At 46.9% G+C, this 14,315-nt stretch overlaps 9 protein-coding genes across 9 annotated transcripts; 5 read left to right on the forward strand and 4 right to left on the reverse strand.

The window, feature by feature from the left end:
• Positions 1–541: 541 nt before the first annotated feature.
• On the forward strand, positions 542–2,602 carry I302_106239 (uncharacterized protein; the record flags this gene model as incomplete). Its single annotated transcript, XM_065870236.1, has 3 exons — positions 542–852; positions 976–1,622; positions 1,782–2,602. The coding sequence occupies 3 exons, from the start codon at positions 542–544 to the stop codon at positions 2,600–2,602; spliced, it is 1,779 nt and encodes a 592-aa protein (XP_065726308.1).
• Positions 2,603–2,859: 257 nt separating this feature from the next.
• Positions 2,860–3,819, reverse strand: I302_106240 (uncharacterized protein; the record flags this gene model as incomplete). The annotated part of the gene is made up of 5 exons (XM_019191984.1): positions 2,860–2,883; positions 2,965–3,092; positions 3,179–3,510; positions 3,576–3,645; positions 3,708–3,819. 5 exons carry the CDS (start codon positions 3,817–3,819, stop codon positions 2,860–2,862), a joined length of 666 nt encoding a protein of 221 aa, XP_019046614.1.
• An 856-nt stretch (positions 3,820–4,675) lies between these two features.
• I302_106241 (uncharacterized protein) lies at positions 4,676–5,468 on the reverse strand (the record flags this gene model as incomplete). The annotated part of the gene is made up of 5 exons (XM_019191985.1): positions 4,676–4,744; positions 4,815–4,891; positions 4,966–5,192; positions 5,268–5,337; positions 5,402–5,468. The coding sequence occupies 5 exons, from the start codon at positions 5,466–5,468 to the stop codon at positions 4,676–4,678; spliced, it is 510 nt and encodes a 169-aa protein (XP_019046615.1).
• Positions 5,469–6,039: 571 nt separating this feature from the next.
• I302_106242 (uncharacterized protein) lies at positions 6,040–6,853 on the reverse strand (the record flags this gene model as incomplete). Its single annotated transcript, XM_019191986.2, has 5 exons — positions 6,040–6,063; positions 6,130–6,251; positions 6,321–6,556; positions 6,614–6,683; positions 6,739–6,853. The coding sequence occupies 5 exons, from the start codon at positions 6,851–6,853 to the stop codon at positions 6,040–6,042; spliced, it is 567 nt and encodes a 188-aa protein (XP_019046616.2).
• Positions 6,854–7,801: 948 nt separating this feature from the next.
• On the reverse strand, positions 7,802–8,512 carry I302_106243 (uncharacterized protein; the record flags this gene model as incomplete). Its single annotated transcript, XM_019191987.1, has 5 exons — positions 7,802–7,819; positions 7,873–7,943; positions 8,005–8,225; positions 8,296–8,359; positions 8,422–8,512. 5 exons carry the CDS (start codon positions 8,510–8,512, stop codon positions 7,802–7,804), a joined length of 465 nt encoding a protein of 154 aa, XP_019046617.1.
• A 1,966-nt stretch (positions 8,513–10,478) lies between these two features.
• Positions 10,479–10,799, forward strand: I302_106244 (uncharacterized protein; the record flags this gene model as incomplete). The annotated part of the gene is made up of 2 exons (XM_019191988.1): positions 10,479–10,560; positions 10,633–10,799. The coding sequence occupies 2 exons, from the start codon at positions 10,479–10,481 to the stop codon at positions 10,797–10,799; spliced, it is 249 nt and encodes an 82-aa protein (XP_019046618.1).
• Positions 10,800–11,155: 356 nt separating this feature from the next.
• On the forward strand, positions 11,156–11,565 carry I302_106245 (uncharacterized protein; the record flags this gene model as incomplete). The annotated part of the gene is made up of 3 exons (XM_019191989.1): positions 11,156–11,289; positions 11,378–11,472; positions 11,537–11,565. 3 exons carry the CDS (start codon positions 11,156–11,158, stop codon positions 11,563–11,565), a joined length of 258 nt encoding a protein of 85 aa, XP_019046619.1.
• A 334-nt stretch (positions 11,566–11,899) lies between these two features.
• Positions 11,900–12,740, forward strand: I302_106246 (uncharacterized protein; the record flags this gene model as incomplete). The annotated part of the gene is made up of 5 exons (XM_019191990.1): positions 11,900–11,970; positions 12,063–12,138; positions 12,237–12,365; positions 12,475–12,583; positions 12,649–12,740. The coding sequence occupies 5 exons, from the start codon at positions 11,900–11,902 to the stop codon at positions 12,738–12,740; spliced, it is 477 nt and encodes a 158-aa protein (XP_019046620.1).
• A 381-nt stretch (positions 12,741–13,121) lies between these two features.
• I302_106247 (uncharacterized protein) lies at positions 13,122–13,987 on the forward strand (the record flags this gene model as incomplete). Its single annotated transcript, XM_019191991.1, has 6 exons — positions 13,122–13,204; positions 13,271–13,337; positions 13,417–13,467; positions 13,532–13,581; positions 13,673–13,809; positions 13,884–13,987. The coding sequence occupies 6 exons, from the start codon at positions 13,122–13,124 to the stop codon at positions 13,985–13,987; spliced, it is 492 nt and encodes a 163-aa protein (XP_019046621.1).
• Positions 13,988–14,315: the final 328 nt, after the last annotated feature.

The following is a 14,315-nucleotide window of genomic DNA, read 5'->3' on the forward strand; positions in this document are numbered from 1 at the left end:
GTCTTGTTTTACGTTCAATGAAGAGATTGGGGTCTGAGACCAAGGCACAAGGAGAAGGACTTGATGCTGATTTTTCTGATGAAATACAGAGGCCGCGATTCCTGACTTGGTCTGATGGTCATGATATACCGATTGATAGGGGTTGGTCTGATATTTGTGTATATCGTGATTTGTTAATACTATATTATGAGATATCCATATGAGAAAGAAGGGAGTGATGATGTGTATATAGTGTTAGTCGCCTTATCAATGTGTATGATTGATGCTTTATGAGATGGAATGCGATGTGAGATTAGATGTATAGTATTGGTACTGGTATTTCTGCATCAATTGCGGTGACGAGGATGACTTGAACCTCCACTTTGTCAACTTGATCTTCGTCTTCGAGCCGACAATCCGAGCACTGCACTTGTCGACTTCTTCGATCTAGTACCAAAGGCCACCTGTACGAAAGCTACGTACACACTGTCTTATCAAATCCTGGGATCAACGTCAATACGATACCACTTCAGACGATGTGAACGGATAGTACTAGTACACGATGACCACAGCACTATCGTCTCATTCAACATTCCTGCAAGACATCCTAGACCGTCAAACCAAACGACGTAAACTCATCGATCCCTCACATACCTTCCCTGCTCAAGTAGAGATACGATCTCTGGCCAACTCCAGACATGCTACAGATATAGTGCATGAGGATAACGTACCGAGTAAGGAGAAGGTGCTGAATTATGTGAAAGAGGAGGATACTGTTAGGAACGATTATGCAGCTTGGTTTGGGAGGGGAGGGAGGGAGGAGGTGGGGAGTAATTTCATATTGGGAGCGAAGGACGAAGAGATCTGTGAAGAGTGAGTAACTAGTCGTTACTCTTTGAAATAGCCTCGAATACATCTTTATGTGGGATATGGTGGTGCTATCCATCATCATAAAGCAATATGACAGAAGTTCCCTCAACTGACCCGTTATACCAGATACCCAGCCCTCAAGAAACTCATGACCCTCAAATCCACCCTCGTCTCCACTCATTCCCACCCACCCCTCTACACCCAACTTCCTTCCATCGCTCCTTCGGCCATTCAGTCTGCATTGGGAACCAACAAATTCGACGTTATATTGATCAATCCCTTGATATCATCATGGGAGGAAACCTCGAATCTACCGATCAGGCAAATATCTTCCGACCCGTCGTTTGTTTTTCTGTGGGTGGGGAGGGGAGATAATGAGGGATTGGAAAGGGGGAGGGAATGTTTTGCGAAATGGGGGTTTAGGAGGGCGGAGGATATAGTTTGGGTTAAGACGAATAAGCTTTCTCTTTCTTCGGGTCAGGGGGTGATGTCTGGGGGTGAAGGTGGAGATCGCACTCAAGGGAATGAAGAGGATGTCGAACCGGGACCGGGAAAAGGGGATGGGAAAGAATCGGATATCAACCTCAAGGCAGATGGTACCGAAGATCATTCAGCTGGTACCAGAAAGAGGAAGGTGGAGAATGGATCGCTCTTTGCAAGTCAGAAGGAGCACTGTCTTATGGGTATAAGAGGGACGGTCAGACGATCGACGGATATGCGGTCCGTGCATTGTAATGTCGATACGGATGTGATGATCTGGGAAGGTGAAGATGGTGAGTACTCGGGCTTCTAAGCACCTCTACGTTCACCTCGCTTTCTTGTCTACAGTGCCATAAAGTGCAACTAATGATGTCAAACATCCATATCTGCTTTCTGATTTCACACTTTTGACATCATGAACGCCCTTGCTGATATTCCTACCTACATCGCAGAACCTGACTCTCCCGCCTTCCCACCATACCTTTACACCCTCATCGAGAACTTCTGCCTCGGTACTCGTCGACTCGAGCTATTCCCTACGTCCCCCAATCCCCGTAAAGGATGGGTGACAGCGTCCACCATCCCACTCCCAGAAACCTCCACATCAGAAGAACAGGTCCAACCCTTCGACCATACAGTATATCCCACGATGGTTCCAGAATCAGACGGTAGACCAATTCTACCATACCACACGGAGATTGACTCTCTCCGTCCGAAATCGCCTCAGAGACGTCCTAGAAACCTACCCGGTGGGGGTGGTACGGGAAACCTCACACCAAATACCACAGGAGGTAGACCGAGTCCCAATCCCGGTTCAGCGGGATTCAGACCCAACAATCACAATCGACCACGTCCTCCCCCTCCACAGCAGCAGCAGCAGCAGAATATGGGTATGCAGGGGTTCAACCCCTTTGTCGGCGGGGGTATGATGAATCCCATGGGCATGAACATGATGGGTATGATGCCTTTTGGTGGTCCTCCGTACGTCGGGATGGGAGTCAATAATGGACAACCTGGAAACTTCCAGCAGATGCCTATGGGGATGGGTATGGGTATGCCAATGCAGATGCCCATGCAGATGCCTATGGGTATGGGCATGGGGATGGGGATGCCTTTTGGAGGGGGGTTCGATCCGATGAACATGATGAACATGGGTGGGTACAATGCTCAGCACCAACAAGGTCAGGGGCAGGGACCAGGACAAGGTAATCCGCAAAACCAGAATCAAGGTGGGATGGGATGGCAGGGACAGGGGCAAGGGAATTGGCAGTAATCATTGAAGACATCACCGGTCAAATGACCAAACGACCAAATCAAGATGGATATGTTTAATGATGAGCGTTGTGATGCCCCATGTGACAATTTGACGTTCACGTAGACAAGCTGTACACATAGATGATATGCATGTAATAGTACAACAATACGAGTTGTGAATATGTTTTTATTGATGGCAGGGTGGGAAAGGAGGAGATGAGACGATCAGACTGACTGAAGATTTATGTTCTGTGGAGCATCCATGTGAAATGCTAATCAAGCATTGGTTAAGGTCCAAGCCTGGTTGCAGGATCGTCAACAATCAATCCGACCGTTCGCTGTTTGTTCAGAACTTCGCATGTAGGACTAGGAATGACTCACTTGGTTGGCAGCAGCAGGATCGGAGCAGACCCAAATTTGCAACTTCCTCTCAAATCCATAAGGTGCCCCGTCCTCATGTTGAGACTTCTCGTCAAGGTCCAAACAAAGGTGAGTCTGACCATTAGGACCTGTCAAAAGAACACAACGTCCCCATCGAGAGAGATCAGATCAGGATCACTCGTCAAAATACTGTACAGTGCAAGACAAAACCCACCAGTAGGACTGTAAACCTGTTCCAACCCTTCATCCTCCTTCCAAATCTGTCTCTCATCCACATGATCAAACTCAGTCATCTGCGACTCCCCATTGGTCTCTTCAATACACTTGACCAACTTCAACCCCGTCCCATTCTCCCTCTCAGGGTTTTGATTCTTGGTCTCCTCGGAGGTAGGGGCAGATCTAGATAAACACAGACCTCTATTCTCGGGTAGTCGAGCTTCATACCTGTTCATGATTTCTAGGAAACCCTGCTCGGGAGGTCCCCGGGGTTTACCTGACCAAAGTTGGGTACCGTAGAATTCGTGGTTGGGCTCGAAGCATTTGACCCTTTGTGCAGGCGATGTGTCAGGATCTCGCTCAGCGGGACGTGATAAGAAAGGAATGTAACTCACAGTTGGACAGCGGCTCCTTCGAGGGGCGCACCTCCCATGGAAGTTAGACAGAGGGAGTCGTCGCTCTTGGCTGTATTCCATGTTTCGACGATCAGTCAACTCTCTGGGATAGGAGGACTGGTCATCACTCACGATGAATCTTCTGGATTTGAGTTACTTGGTCTTGTCTCACCTCAATATCGACTGGAGTGGCACGAACAGCGGCGAGGAGAGGTAAGATGGCGATGATGGCTTTGGCGAACATGTTGAATACTTCGATGAGGCTCGTTGGTTCAGTCGAGATAATTGAGTCAGATATCTCGTAAGGTCAGAACGAACGATTACTGCTAAATTAATCAAAAGAAGATCGAAGAGGTATATCGGTTAAGCTGATTAGTGCTATAAGATGGCTTGATAAGTCAAATCAACTGCTGAGTAAATTGTATAATCGTAAAACTTGATTGCTTGCTTAGTTAATTGATGAAGAAAGACTTGTAGATACCCCTCGACAAAAGCGGTATTTATACCTTCTCTTGTGGACCCCTCGAGTAACTCCCAGGAAATCGATACACGAGCAAGTCGTTGAAAGCTGTGAATCCAAGCCAACACTACCATTATGCAAGTACAGTAAAGAGGGGGTAAAGCTGTTCGAACTGCTCGTTAATACAACTCATAAAGGTTTGAGCTGAAGGGATCGACAGATGAAAGTTAGAGTTTGATTAATTGATTAAAGGATGGGACGATCTCAAACTTTGATGAGATACACAGCCTTTAGGGATCGGCGTTTCGCCTTTGTCTTGTTGTAGGGATGAGATAGATATTAATGGGGTGATGAAAGGTCCATGATTGGCAAGCAATGCCGTCGATTGAATCAGGATTAGCAGAAAGGATCCTTCTTGCTATGGCTTGAGGTCTGAAGGCCTTGATTAGGAGTGGACTTGGTTTGTAGTTTTCACAATATGGCTATGTATCGAGCTGACTGGCAAAGAGATGCCACTGTATCTCGCACTGTGGGTGAGAACTAGTATGACATACTTCAGACGCAGATTTATGCCTTACAGGCTCGAGAGGAACACCATGCTGAGATCTACGTGAGATCTACGAAAGACCTAAACCAGTAATCAATTCTTGGACGTGAGTGCAAAAGCGTTGACCACTGCCCAAGGAACGTCGGCGCGAAAATCCCATACCTTCTCGGTACGTGTACAGTCAGCCAGATCCTCCTATGACATATTATACAAAACTGTCGCGTTGACTTACTTGTTGATCGTTGTTATCCTCGCAAGCTACGAGCTCGACCTCCTCACCACTAGCTTCAAGACATCTCCTTTCATCACCTATTGAGCCATATCCATCAGATCAGCCTTGTGGTTCGTGTTCCAGCAGAATGGACATATGAAGGCAGTCTCACCAAAGTAAGCATAGAGGGTACCTTCCGAACGATACGACCACAATTGCTCTGGAGTCGGATCAAGGCACTTCTGCACGGTCACACCGCTGGATTCATTGGCACCACGATCCAAACATAGGTTCTCTGCGCCTGCAAGGCCGATAGCTTGTAGTCCGCCGACATCTCTCGTTACATCTTCCCATTTCTGCGATGCAGCTTTGGTGCTGGATGGCTCGACGCATTCGACGCTAAAGTTTCGAAGATTGATCAAGGTCAGATCGAATTCAAGTTCGACACCAATTCGCAAAGCACAAAGCACTCACAGCTGTACTTTGGCACCCGCTATGGGCTTGTCTGCTGCGACGGTCAGACAGAGATCTCCGCTGGATCGAGCTATAGCAGGATACTGAGGGTCAGGAGGGAACCGTCCGGAGTTGTTGAATGAATCGTTGCTCACGGCTGATGGTTTCAATGGCGGCCACAGCACCAACGATAGACAGCATTGCAATCACGGCTTTGTACATTGTGAGACTGTGCAGTGTTGCGTGAAGATAAACAAGGTGAAGTAAAAAAATAAGTATAGTAAGTGATCCGAATTGTGGGGATCCATATTGGGTGTTTCAAAAATCTCACCCATTTATATATGGATCGCCCATCGATTTTCGGACACTTGCGAGCTCGGGGCCACGATCTCACCTCAGATCCTCATTTCCCTGTATACCAAACAATCAACGAAACAACGAAACGACAAGCGAACAAAACGGAGTCCTTGTGTTCAGAGGCGGTGCCATGAGCATACACCCAAATGGCTTTTCGAATGGACCAATACCCCAAACGGGTGAAAATCAGTATGACATGCTCGGCGCTTAAGTTTACTGTCTGTGTTGGTTTGTACTGGATGACCGCGAAATACGGGATTGGGAACGCCACTTCCATCTGCACACCTTAGCTAGGCACCAAAAGGAAGGAGTTCGATCGCCGTGTCAGTTGGTCAAGGGGTCAAAGCACAGCATAGGCAAGCCGAACTGGGTGTTTGTTTCATCGTAATAAACATGCATAGCAGACATGGTCATAACGCTAATCACCTTACTTTGTTCAAGCTTGAACAAGGTTCCACATCTGCAATCGCGACAGGTCACCTGATTAGTACACTTCTTTTGTCCCTTCCATTAAGAACAAGCTCACCTGATTGGTATTTCCCTCAAAGCAAGGCCAAGTTTGAAGTGATCTCTCGCTCCCATAAGGCTCTCCGTCGACGTAGTAGGGTTGTGATCCGTCTTGAATGTCAAGGCATTTCTGCGTTTGATCTACAAAAGAGGAGTCAGTCACAAGATCCCCCAGCTCCTATCAAGGTCGGTAAGGCAAAGACAACGGACCGAAGTAAGAGAAAATCTGCGTATCGTCATGTTGCCATTTTTGAGCGGATGAGGTTCCGACAATACATTCCTGAAGTTGGAGACCACTACCGTCCTCGGAACCGTCGCTTCCTCTGTCAATGCATAGGTTTGGGGAACACTCTAGGGCAATGCTCAGGAAACCTCCTTCATCCGCTTCGGAACAGGTGAACTTCTGTAAAGAGGCGTTCTGGTCTGAGTCGTCGAAGCAGTGCGCACTGGGTGACATGGTCAGCTCAGACCCTCCCATTGGTATCAATAAAGGGAAGACTCACATTTGGATCGTAGCTCCCGCAACGGGTTGACCACCCATCACTGTGACACAGAGATTCTCTTGGGTAAGGCCTAGATATCTCAGAGATAAGCACAGATTGTGATGCGCATCGAGAATGAGACTTACTTTGAATCCTTGATGCGCCTGTTTGTCTCTCGACGAGTCGGTTTGGAGAGGAAGTGGAAGTGGCACTGACCAGCGCAAGAAGGGGAAGGACGGCGAACAGAGATCTGGCGAACATGACAAAGTTTGTATGAGTATATCAGTCAAAGGCTAGGTGACTAATCGATTGGGTTATTATTATGGATTTTGTAGTCGATTATTGAAATTGGTATTCTGAATGAATGACTTGTCTTGTTCTCTTTCGTTTAGCCCGATGCTTTTTGCTTTTCGATATCTGAATGAACAGAACAGTCATGATTTCTCACGACCTGCTCGACTAGTTATAGCCTGGAGACGTGAGCTTTGTCATTCGATGCGAGATCCTGCGAGGCCTGAAACAAAGATGGAACAAGGAATCTCGCTCATAAAAGAACGTTGAAACGCCTCAAAGATGTTGAAAGGTAGCTGCCTCGCGAAGGATCATTCAAAGGTAGTACTCACCTCTTTGGGATGGGGTCGAATGTCGCAACAAACTCTATCTCAAACGTTCAAAGGGAAGCGATTTCTGCAACGAGGACATCCGTTGTGGGATTGCCAACCTCCAACGTATTGAATGGAGGCGTCTTCCTTAGATACTATTTGTGGGTACATGAAAGGATGCCCCCGAGGAGTAAAGAGGGTCTGCGCATCTTTATCTCATTGTGGCACCACCTTGCAAATGAATTGTTGAGTATCTTCCTCGACGAAGTGAAAGAAGACTCTGGGAACGGCTCGATCTCCAATATCGCTATTTTACAGCATCACCCTAGCCTCAGCTGAGCCGTACGTCGGCACGCTCGCAACAAGTAGTGTCGTACCGGATACAGCCATCACGACAATCGGTTCGATCATTCAGGGGAACCTCTCAGGAGGAGGTCTTGGCATTCCTCAAACCGGGGCATTCCTTTCCTCGTACACATGGTTCTCTCAAAGTAGAACAAAAAGTATCTCGGAAAGAGTGTAGATTTTTGGCATACATTATCACTATTCAGGCGATCCATGCATATCCCTCTCATCTCTGATGGTGGATATTGATGTGCCCAAGCACTTAGGCGACAACGAATTTCTGTGTTGACAGCTTCATCAGTATCATGTTGATTACAGACCATCTGAACTTACAAGAGGCTCATCCATGGTGTAACAAGTTTGGATATCGAGTTTAGTATCGCTCTTCTTGTGAAGGCAGTTTGCTGAGATGCCAATGGAAACTCTTAGCTCAGGAGAAGTGATCAAGATGTAGGATAGACTTACCGTTCTGGAAAGAGATCAATCCCACTTCTGATTTACTGAGCATTTGACCATTGGAGTTGGTTCCGCAAGTAGCGAGGGTCACGGTATTTCCAACTTCTGGTCTACTACCTCCATCGAGACAGAGGGATGGGTTTGACTCAAGAGCCACTTGGGAAGTAGCCCAGACTGAAGCGCTGGGGATGAGGAAGACCTCGAGAGAGGGGTTGGAACCACATTGAACGCTGCGTTTTTTTTTTTTTTTTGGTCAGTTCTCAACGCTATGAAGCACGATATCTACCAGGTGAGACTTACAAGCCGACACTGGCACCAGCAGTAGCGCTTGAAGCGGTGACACACAAGTTGGTGTTGGAAGCGGCTGAAGCAGTAATCGTCAGTCATCCAGATGCAACGCATGGCAGAGGGAGAAAGGATTCTTACGGGACAATTTGCCTGATACGGCTCGAGGGACAGCAGAAGCTGAAACGAGCCCAAGAGCAGGAAGGATAGCGAGTAAAGCACCAGCGAACATTGTAAAGGTAGATATATGATCAAGGTTGTTGGGGGTTGATATCGAAATGAAGTTGAGGTTTCGATCCTGACGACAGGCTTTTATACCTTTTCACACGAAATGATCATCCGGTTCTTGCGGGTGCCATCACCTGACTGCAGCGGGAAAATCGAGGAGGGAATCTGATACCCATGACGAGTAAGGAGGTGTATGATGGATTGAGGAACGCGCAGTAGTACCTTTCGATCATTGTCAGTCAGTCCAGACCCGATCTCTATGTTGTGAGTGCTGTACGGTAAGCACGTTCCAAGCGTGAGAATCATTGACATCAACAGAGGGATGTGAGTATCTAGGGAGGGGTCTAGATCCATGGTGTTTGATAGGTGCCGCGGCGCTGTCAGCATACACGCATGTGGTTAGACACGCAACAACATTTTTCTATGCAATTAATACGTCCACATCTACACAACTCTTTATTGTTCTTTCAAGGGACGATGAGGGGCAATTTAGCTTAATTCCACTGAGGCACCGGATCGGAATGTAAGGACCCCCCTCGATCGCTGAGAATGATTAGTAAGCTCATTCTGACACGACTGATAACCGGGGGCGGATCACCGAGCTTTGCCCGATGGAATGGTGTCAGTGGCTGATATGATCGTACTGGATCGCACAAAGATTCGAGCACCGGCGTGGTTGTGTATGTATGACACTTGTTACCAAGTGTAGGCCATATCAACCAACTTGATTGGGGTACCTTTCCATGCCTATCCGGAAAGACGGACCGCTAGGACCTGAAAATCCCCTGGGAATTCTGGACTGAGTACTGTACGTGAAGATCGGCGCTTATGAGTGTTCTCTCTCCACGTGTGGAGCAAGGTACACCTTATAAGCAACAGTGTAAAGCAGTCGTATCGAGCTCCTTCATCGTGGAAACTACCTACCACAATACCAAAACTTGAAGAACGAGGATTATAAGCAAGCATGTCATGGGGCCCATACATTGTAGCTCGTACATCAGAGACAACAGCTCCATAGGACCTCAGCAGTGAAACTCGCGTCTCAGAGTCAAGTGCGAACTTGAAAGGATGCCAGCTGCAACCCTCTTTTGAGTGTGCTGAATAGTCCTAAAACTCTACCGATAAAATCGTTTCAGTTTCATAGGCACTCATCCATCACGATTCTCTAAATCGATCTACTAAACTTTCCCATGTCATACGATATGTATACAACACAATGTCAAATTATCTCAATTCACCTGAAAACGGTATAGAGACCACCAACGGTCGAACATGTATAGCTTCGGCAACATGGGATACCATTATCAGTGAGTTCGCTTTGCTCTTCATTCACCTTTACCAACTCTCAAGATGTCCAACCTCTAATCATGTTATACTCAAACAGAATGGGTTATGATCCTCATTGTAGCTGAGATAGCGATGTCCATCATCTTTGTTGTACTTCGGATGATGCGGCACAATGCCAACCAGCAAGAGGGCATTGCGCTTGTGAAGAAGAGTAAGCTTTCTTGGAGGTTGGCAAAGAGGATGAAGAGGAGGCGGAGAAGGAGAAAAAGATAGTATTTGGATCCAATCATGAACTCAATGTAAATCTGACAAGTAAACGAGAATTCGCATACATGGTCTACCTGTTATATGATCAGAGGACATCGTTGCTCGGAGCTGAACCTTGTGAAGAGGCTCTGCCCTTTACTTCACACCATCTCCCTATGCCTATCGGTGATTTTTGTCATCATCACTTGCGACGACCTACTGATGACACGATGAAATGAATGATAAAGGAGGACAGGGACAAAGGTGCAGTCAGTGGTGACCCTGATACCAATGAAGGGATAAGTCGCCCTTGCAAGTTTAATTGATAACATTGCTCGCCATTATAGCATCACAATAACTATGATTCATTGCAATTAGCCCCTTCCAGGTTGAATTGACACACCACCTGCCATCATAACACTACAATACAACTCACAATGTTAGAGCACATACCGGGAGTCACACTCCCTTCGGACGGATCTGTATGCCTCGAAGGTTGGTTAACGATCATAGTTGAGCGTACGTGTATCTTTTCTGCGTAGCCACCTGAAGGGGCATACTGTGCTAATTAATGACCTCTCATTAATATAGTAACGATAGCTGCACTCGGTATAATCCTGCTCGTACTCATCACGCTGGCATTCCGAGAATGCTTCTTGCTATATCGATCTAAGAAAGAAAGAGAAGTAGAAGAGAGTGAGCATGAGCTGTTGGCGAGAAATGCCAAGGAGATGGGGATCGATGAGAAAGCGGGATGAGAGTTCTGTTGATGATGTGCAACATGTTGAACTGCGAAGATACGATAGTCAAGGATGAATTATGTCAAGTGCGGGACCGTGATGGATACAAATCCAGCCAGGGGTTGAGCAAACAGAGAGGTTTGACAGTATACCGTCAGAAAGGGGTCCTTCCGAGTTAATCACCTTTAACCCCTGATTGACACGCACTCCATCGAGGGGATAATGGGATGAGCAAGTCATTTCATCCAACAGATATTCGTGAGACCTGCATACAAATAGAACTATACGTATTATGAGGACATGTAAAGCTGTTATGTGTTCACTCTCACTCATTCACCTATATCTAGTCCTTTTGACCATCTTCATCCCAAATCATGCCATCACCCAAAATCGAGCGTTTCACTCTCCTCTTAGAACAGGACGGACTGGAATTCTCTCCTCATCCAGACGACATCTCATCACCCCGTGGCAATACTGATGGGTTCGAGGAGATTGTCTCGGCCAACATGTTAGTGGAAACCAAAATTCAGTGCTCCTCTTCTTCAACTATGATTTTGTGATGACGGACCATGCTAAAGACTGTACACCGTCCGTAGGGCCCATTTTGCCAAGATTGAAAATGCTATAGAGACCGTCTCGGGGATGTGGAAGGGTTGTTACAAGTACATCGCGTCAAGGCTGAGACCTGAATGTAAGCCCTTTTGCATTCAGCCGTTACATTTCATCAGACGACGGAGACTGATGGCTTGTTGCAGATGTAAAGGTCAACCCCGTGTCGTCGTAGGACAACACTCAAAACAAGGTTGTATTTAAAGACAAGAATGCATCCATCCTGAATGCGTCGCAATACCGTGCCGAAATTCAATTTCCATGCCGGTCGATCACCGGATCTAAGTTACTGGAATCATTTAATGAATTGACGTCATGCGTCATATCGAGCATTCACCGAAATTTCAGGAAGAGGGTGTCTCTTTCGATGTTTTAGAGTGTTTACCTGTTTACAGGTATATACAACCCTGGACGATCGTTCTGAATTCTGTATAGTCTTTCATACTTCATCGACAAATATCACAACACCTTTCTTTCCAAACAATTGTAATTTATAGCATCACATCAAGATGTCAGCTATCGGTCTTAATCTCACCAACAACTTCTCTCTCTATGCTGTACCGGCAGCTTGGGTAGTGGCGTAAGTTTCGTACTCCGACAGTTACCCTGCACCGCTCATGAACAGAATAATCGCATCCGGTTTGCTGACCTTTTTGATGTGATGTTGGGCAGTATGGTCCCCCATTTCTATGCTATCTCGCTGTACAACTCTGAGAAAGCTCCTGGCTCGGCCGATTGGGATAACAGGGTGAGTAGCGCAGTCTGGCAAACCATTTCTATGGGTAATCCATAGCTGGATAGGATAGACAGCCAAGAGTCAAGCTGATACACGTTCATGGCTCGTAGGCACCCAAAAAGAACATCGCAAATATCAAGGAAGGGAAACTTTCGCCTGAAGCCCAAGGTAAATTCTTGAGAGCCGAAGCTGCCCAGGAGAACGCTTTCCAGAACTTGCCTCTGTTCGCTGCTGCCATTGTGAGCTTTCGTCCGTATCATTGACTCATACTGGCATCAATTCTCACCATGAGGTGGCATGACTGTGGACGAAGATATGGACTAACATGCGCGTCGTGCGGCATTATAGCTCGCCGGTAACTTTGCTAAACTCTCCCCATCCACCTTGAACACTACTGCCGCCGTGTACATCGTATCCAGAATCGCATATACTCTCGTATACATCAACAACACCACTGGTGAGTCGTCCGATCTCCATAGATAAAGGTAGACCAGCATTCGCTAACGCTCCGCCCATTCGTAGCATTCGCTGCCAACTTGAGATCAGTCACTTTCTTGACCGGTATTGCTACTTGGATGTCCCTCTTTGTCAGAGCTGGTAACAAGCTCTTCTAGGTTGTATCTACGTATCTTCTCGCATTATAGAATAGAATGAAGAGGATAGACAGTATATGTATAATTCATTTCGTAGCAACACACCCCGCATGCATGATAGAAGTCTTGTTTTTTTTCCAGTAGCCGGTTTCATGGAGCACCAACTTGATATTACGGTATTGTTTTTCGGGCTATGACGCTTCTTGTTCCAGGTGACACCATGCTTTCTCTTGGTGAATCTCGGCAGATATCTTTGGGACTACATATACAAATATAATCGTCTGAAAGTGTACATGTACATTCGAGTAGACTACTACTCTACACCAATTACTCAACCTTCTTTGATTGTTTGTTCGTCTAGACACCCACATCTCCAGATTAGACCATTCTCCAGATCTCACAATGTCCTACGCCTATCTAGCTTCTACCCCTGGACTTAAGTTCAACTACTCCTTATTCGCCGTACCAGCAGGATGGGTTATCGGGTGTGTAAACCTTCTCTCTCAGTATATTCAGCAGGGCTTACGATTGATGTTGCTTATGTCGATTAGTATGGCCCCGCTCTGGTGGGCCGTGGGGGCTGCCAATTCTGCCGCTCCTGGGACATATGACAATGCCGTGAGTTCCCTCTGTGGATTGTCTATCCTGAAATGGTTGAGGAGGTAGCTGAGATATCTTCTTACGATGCGTTATGTAGAATCCCGGAGATAGTTGGAACAACCTCGACTCAGCACCCATCTCTCCTCAGGTAGGTCCAAGGGTACCGTACCCACGGGCCTATAGATGATACTGATTGGTGTGTGTTGGTATAGCTCAGAAAGAGGCTTAGAAGGGCCATAGCTGCCAATGTCAACACACATGTGTAAGTGTTGTCCTATGTACATGATCGAGTAATTCGTTTGTGGGTGATCGGCGCTGGGCGATGCACGATGCTGATGATTGCTCTGACACAGCAACCTCCCCCTCTTCGCAGCCGGTCTAGCAGCCGCCAATGCCTCTCACGTCGATTCCTCTTCTCTCCATCTTTACTCGGCTGGATTCCTGCTCAGTAGAATAGCGTATAACCTCGCTTACATATTCATCGAAGATGGTGAGTTAATTCTTCCTCTTGTCCACTCAATCACTCTACAGTGAAGATGCTTATGCTTAGGTGCATCGGGCTAGATACGACTGCATACATTCGATCGGCCCTTTATTGGGGTGGAGTAGGATCATGTATGGCTTTGTACGTTAAGGCTGCGCTGAAGTATAAGGCGTTGCCTTGGTAGAGTTTTGGAGGACTGGGAAGAACAGAACTTTTACGAGTCACATGAAGTAGACAAAGTGTGGTAGTAGTCTCTGCAAGATGTAGTCTATGGTTCATGGTTCAGAAGACAGCTCAACAAGGTAGAATATATTGTAGACCTCTATACACAAATCATACCACCATGTTCGTTTGACTCGTTCTATCTCCAAGTCCACAGCCCATTGATTGACTTACACGAAGAGCGCCCTCCGCGTTTCCCGGATTGAGACTCGCTCCGGCTTGGCGCCCCGGGTCCGAACCCGCACGCAAAACCTATTGATCCTGCTCCATCTTCATTCACCTCTTTACCC

This window comes from Kwoniella bestiolae, chromosome 4, assembly GCF_000512585.2.
Source record: "Kwoniella bestiolae CBS 10118 chromosome 4, complete sequence".
Classification (NCBI taxonomy): Eukaryota; Fungi; Basidiomycota; class Tremellomycetes; order Tremellales; family Cryptococcaceae; genus Kwoniella; species Kwoniella bestiolae.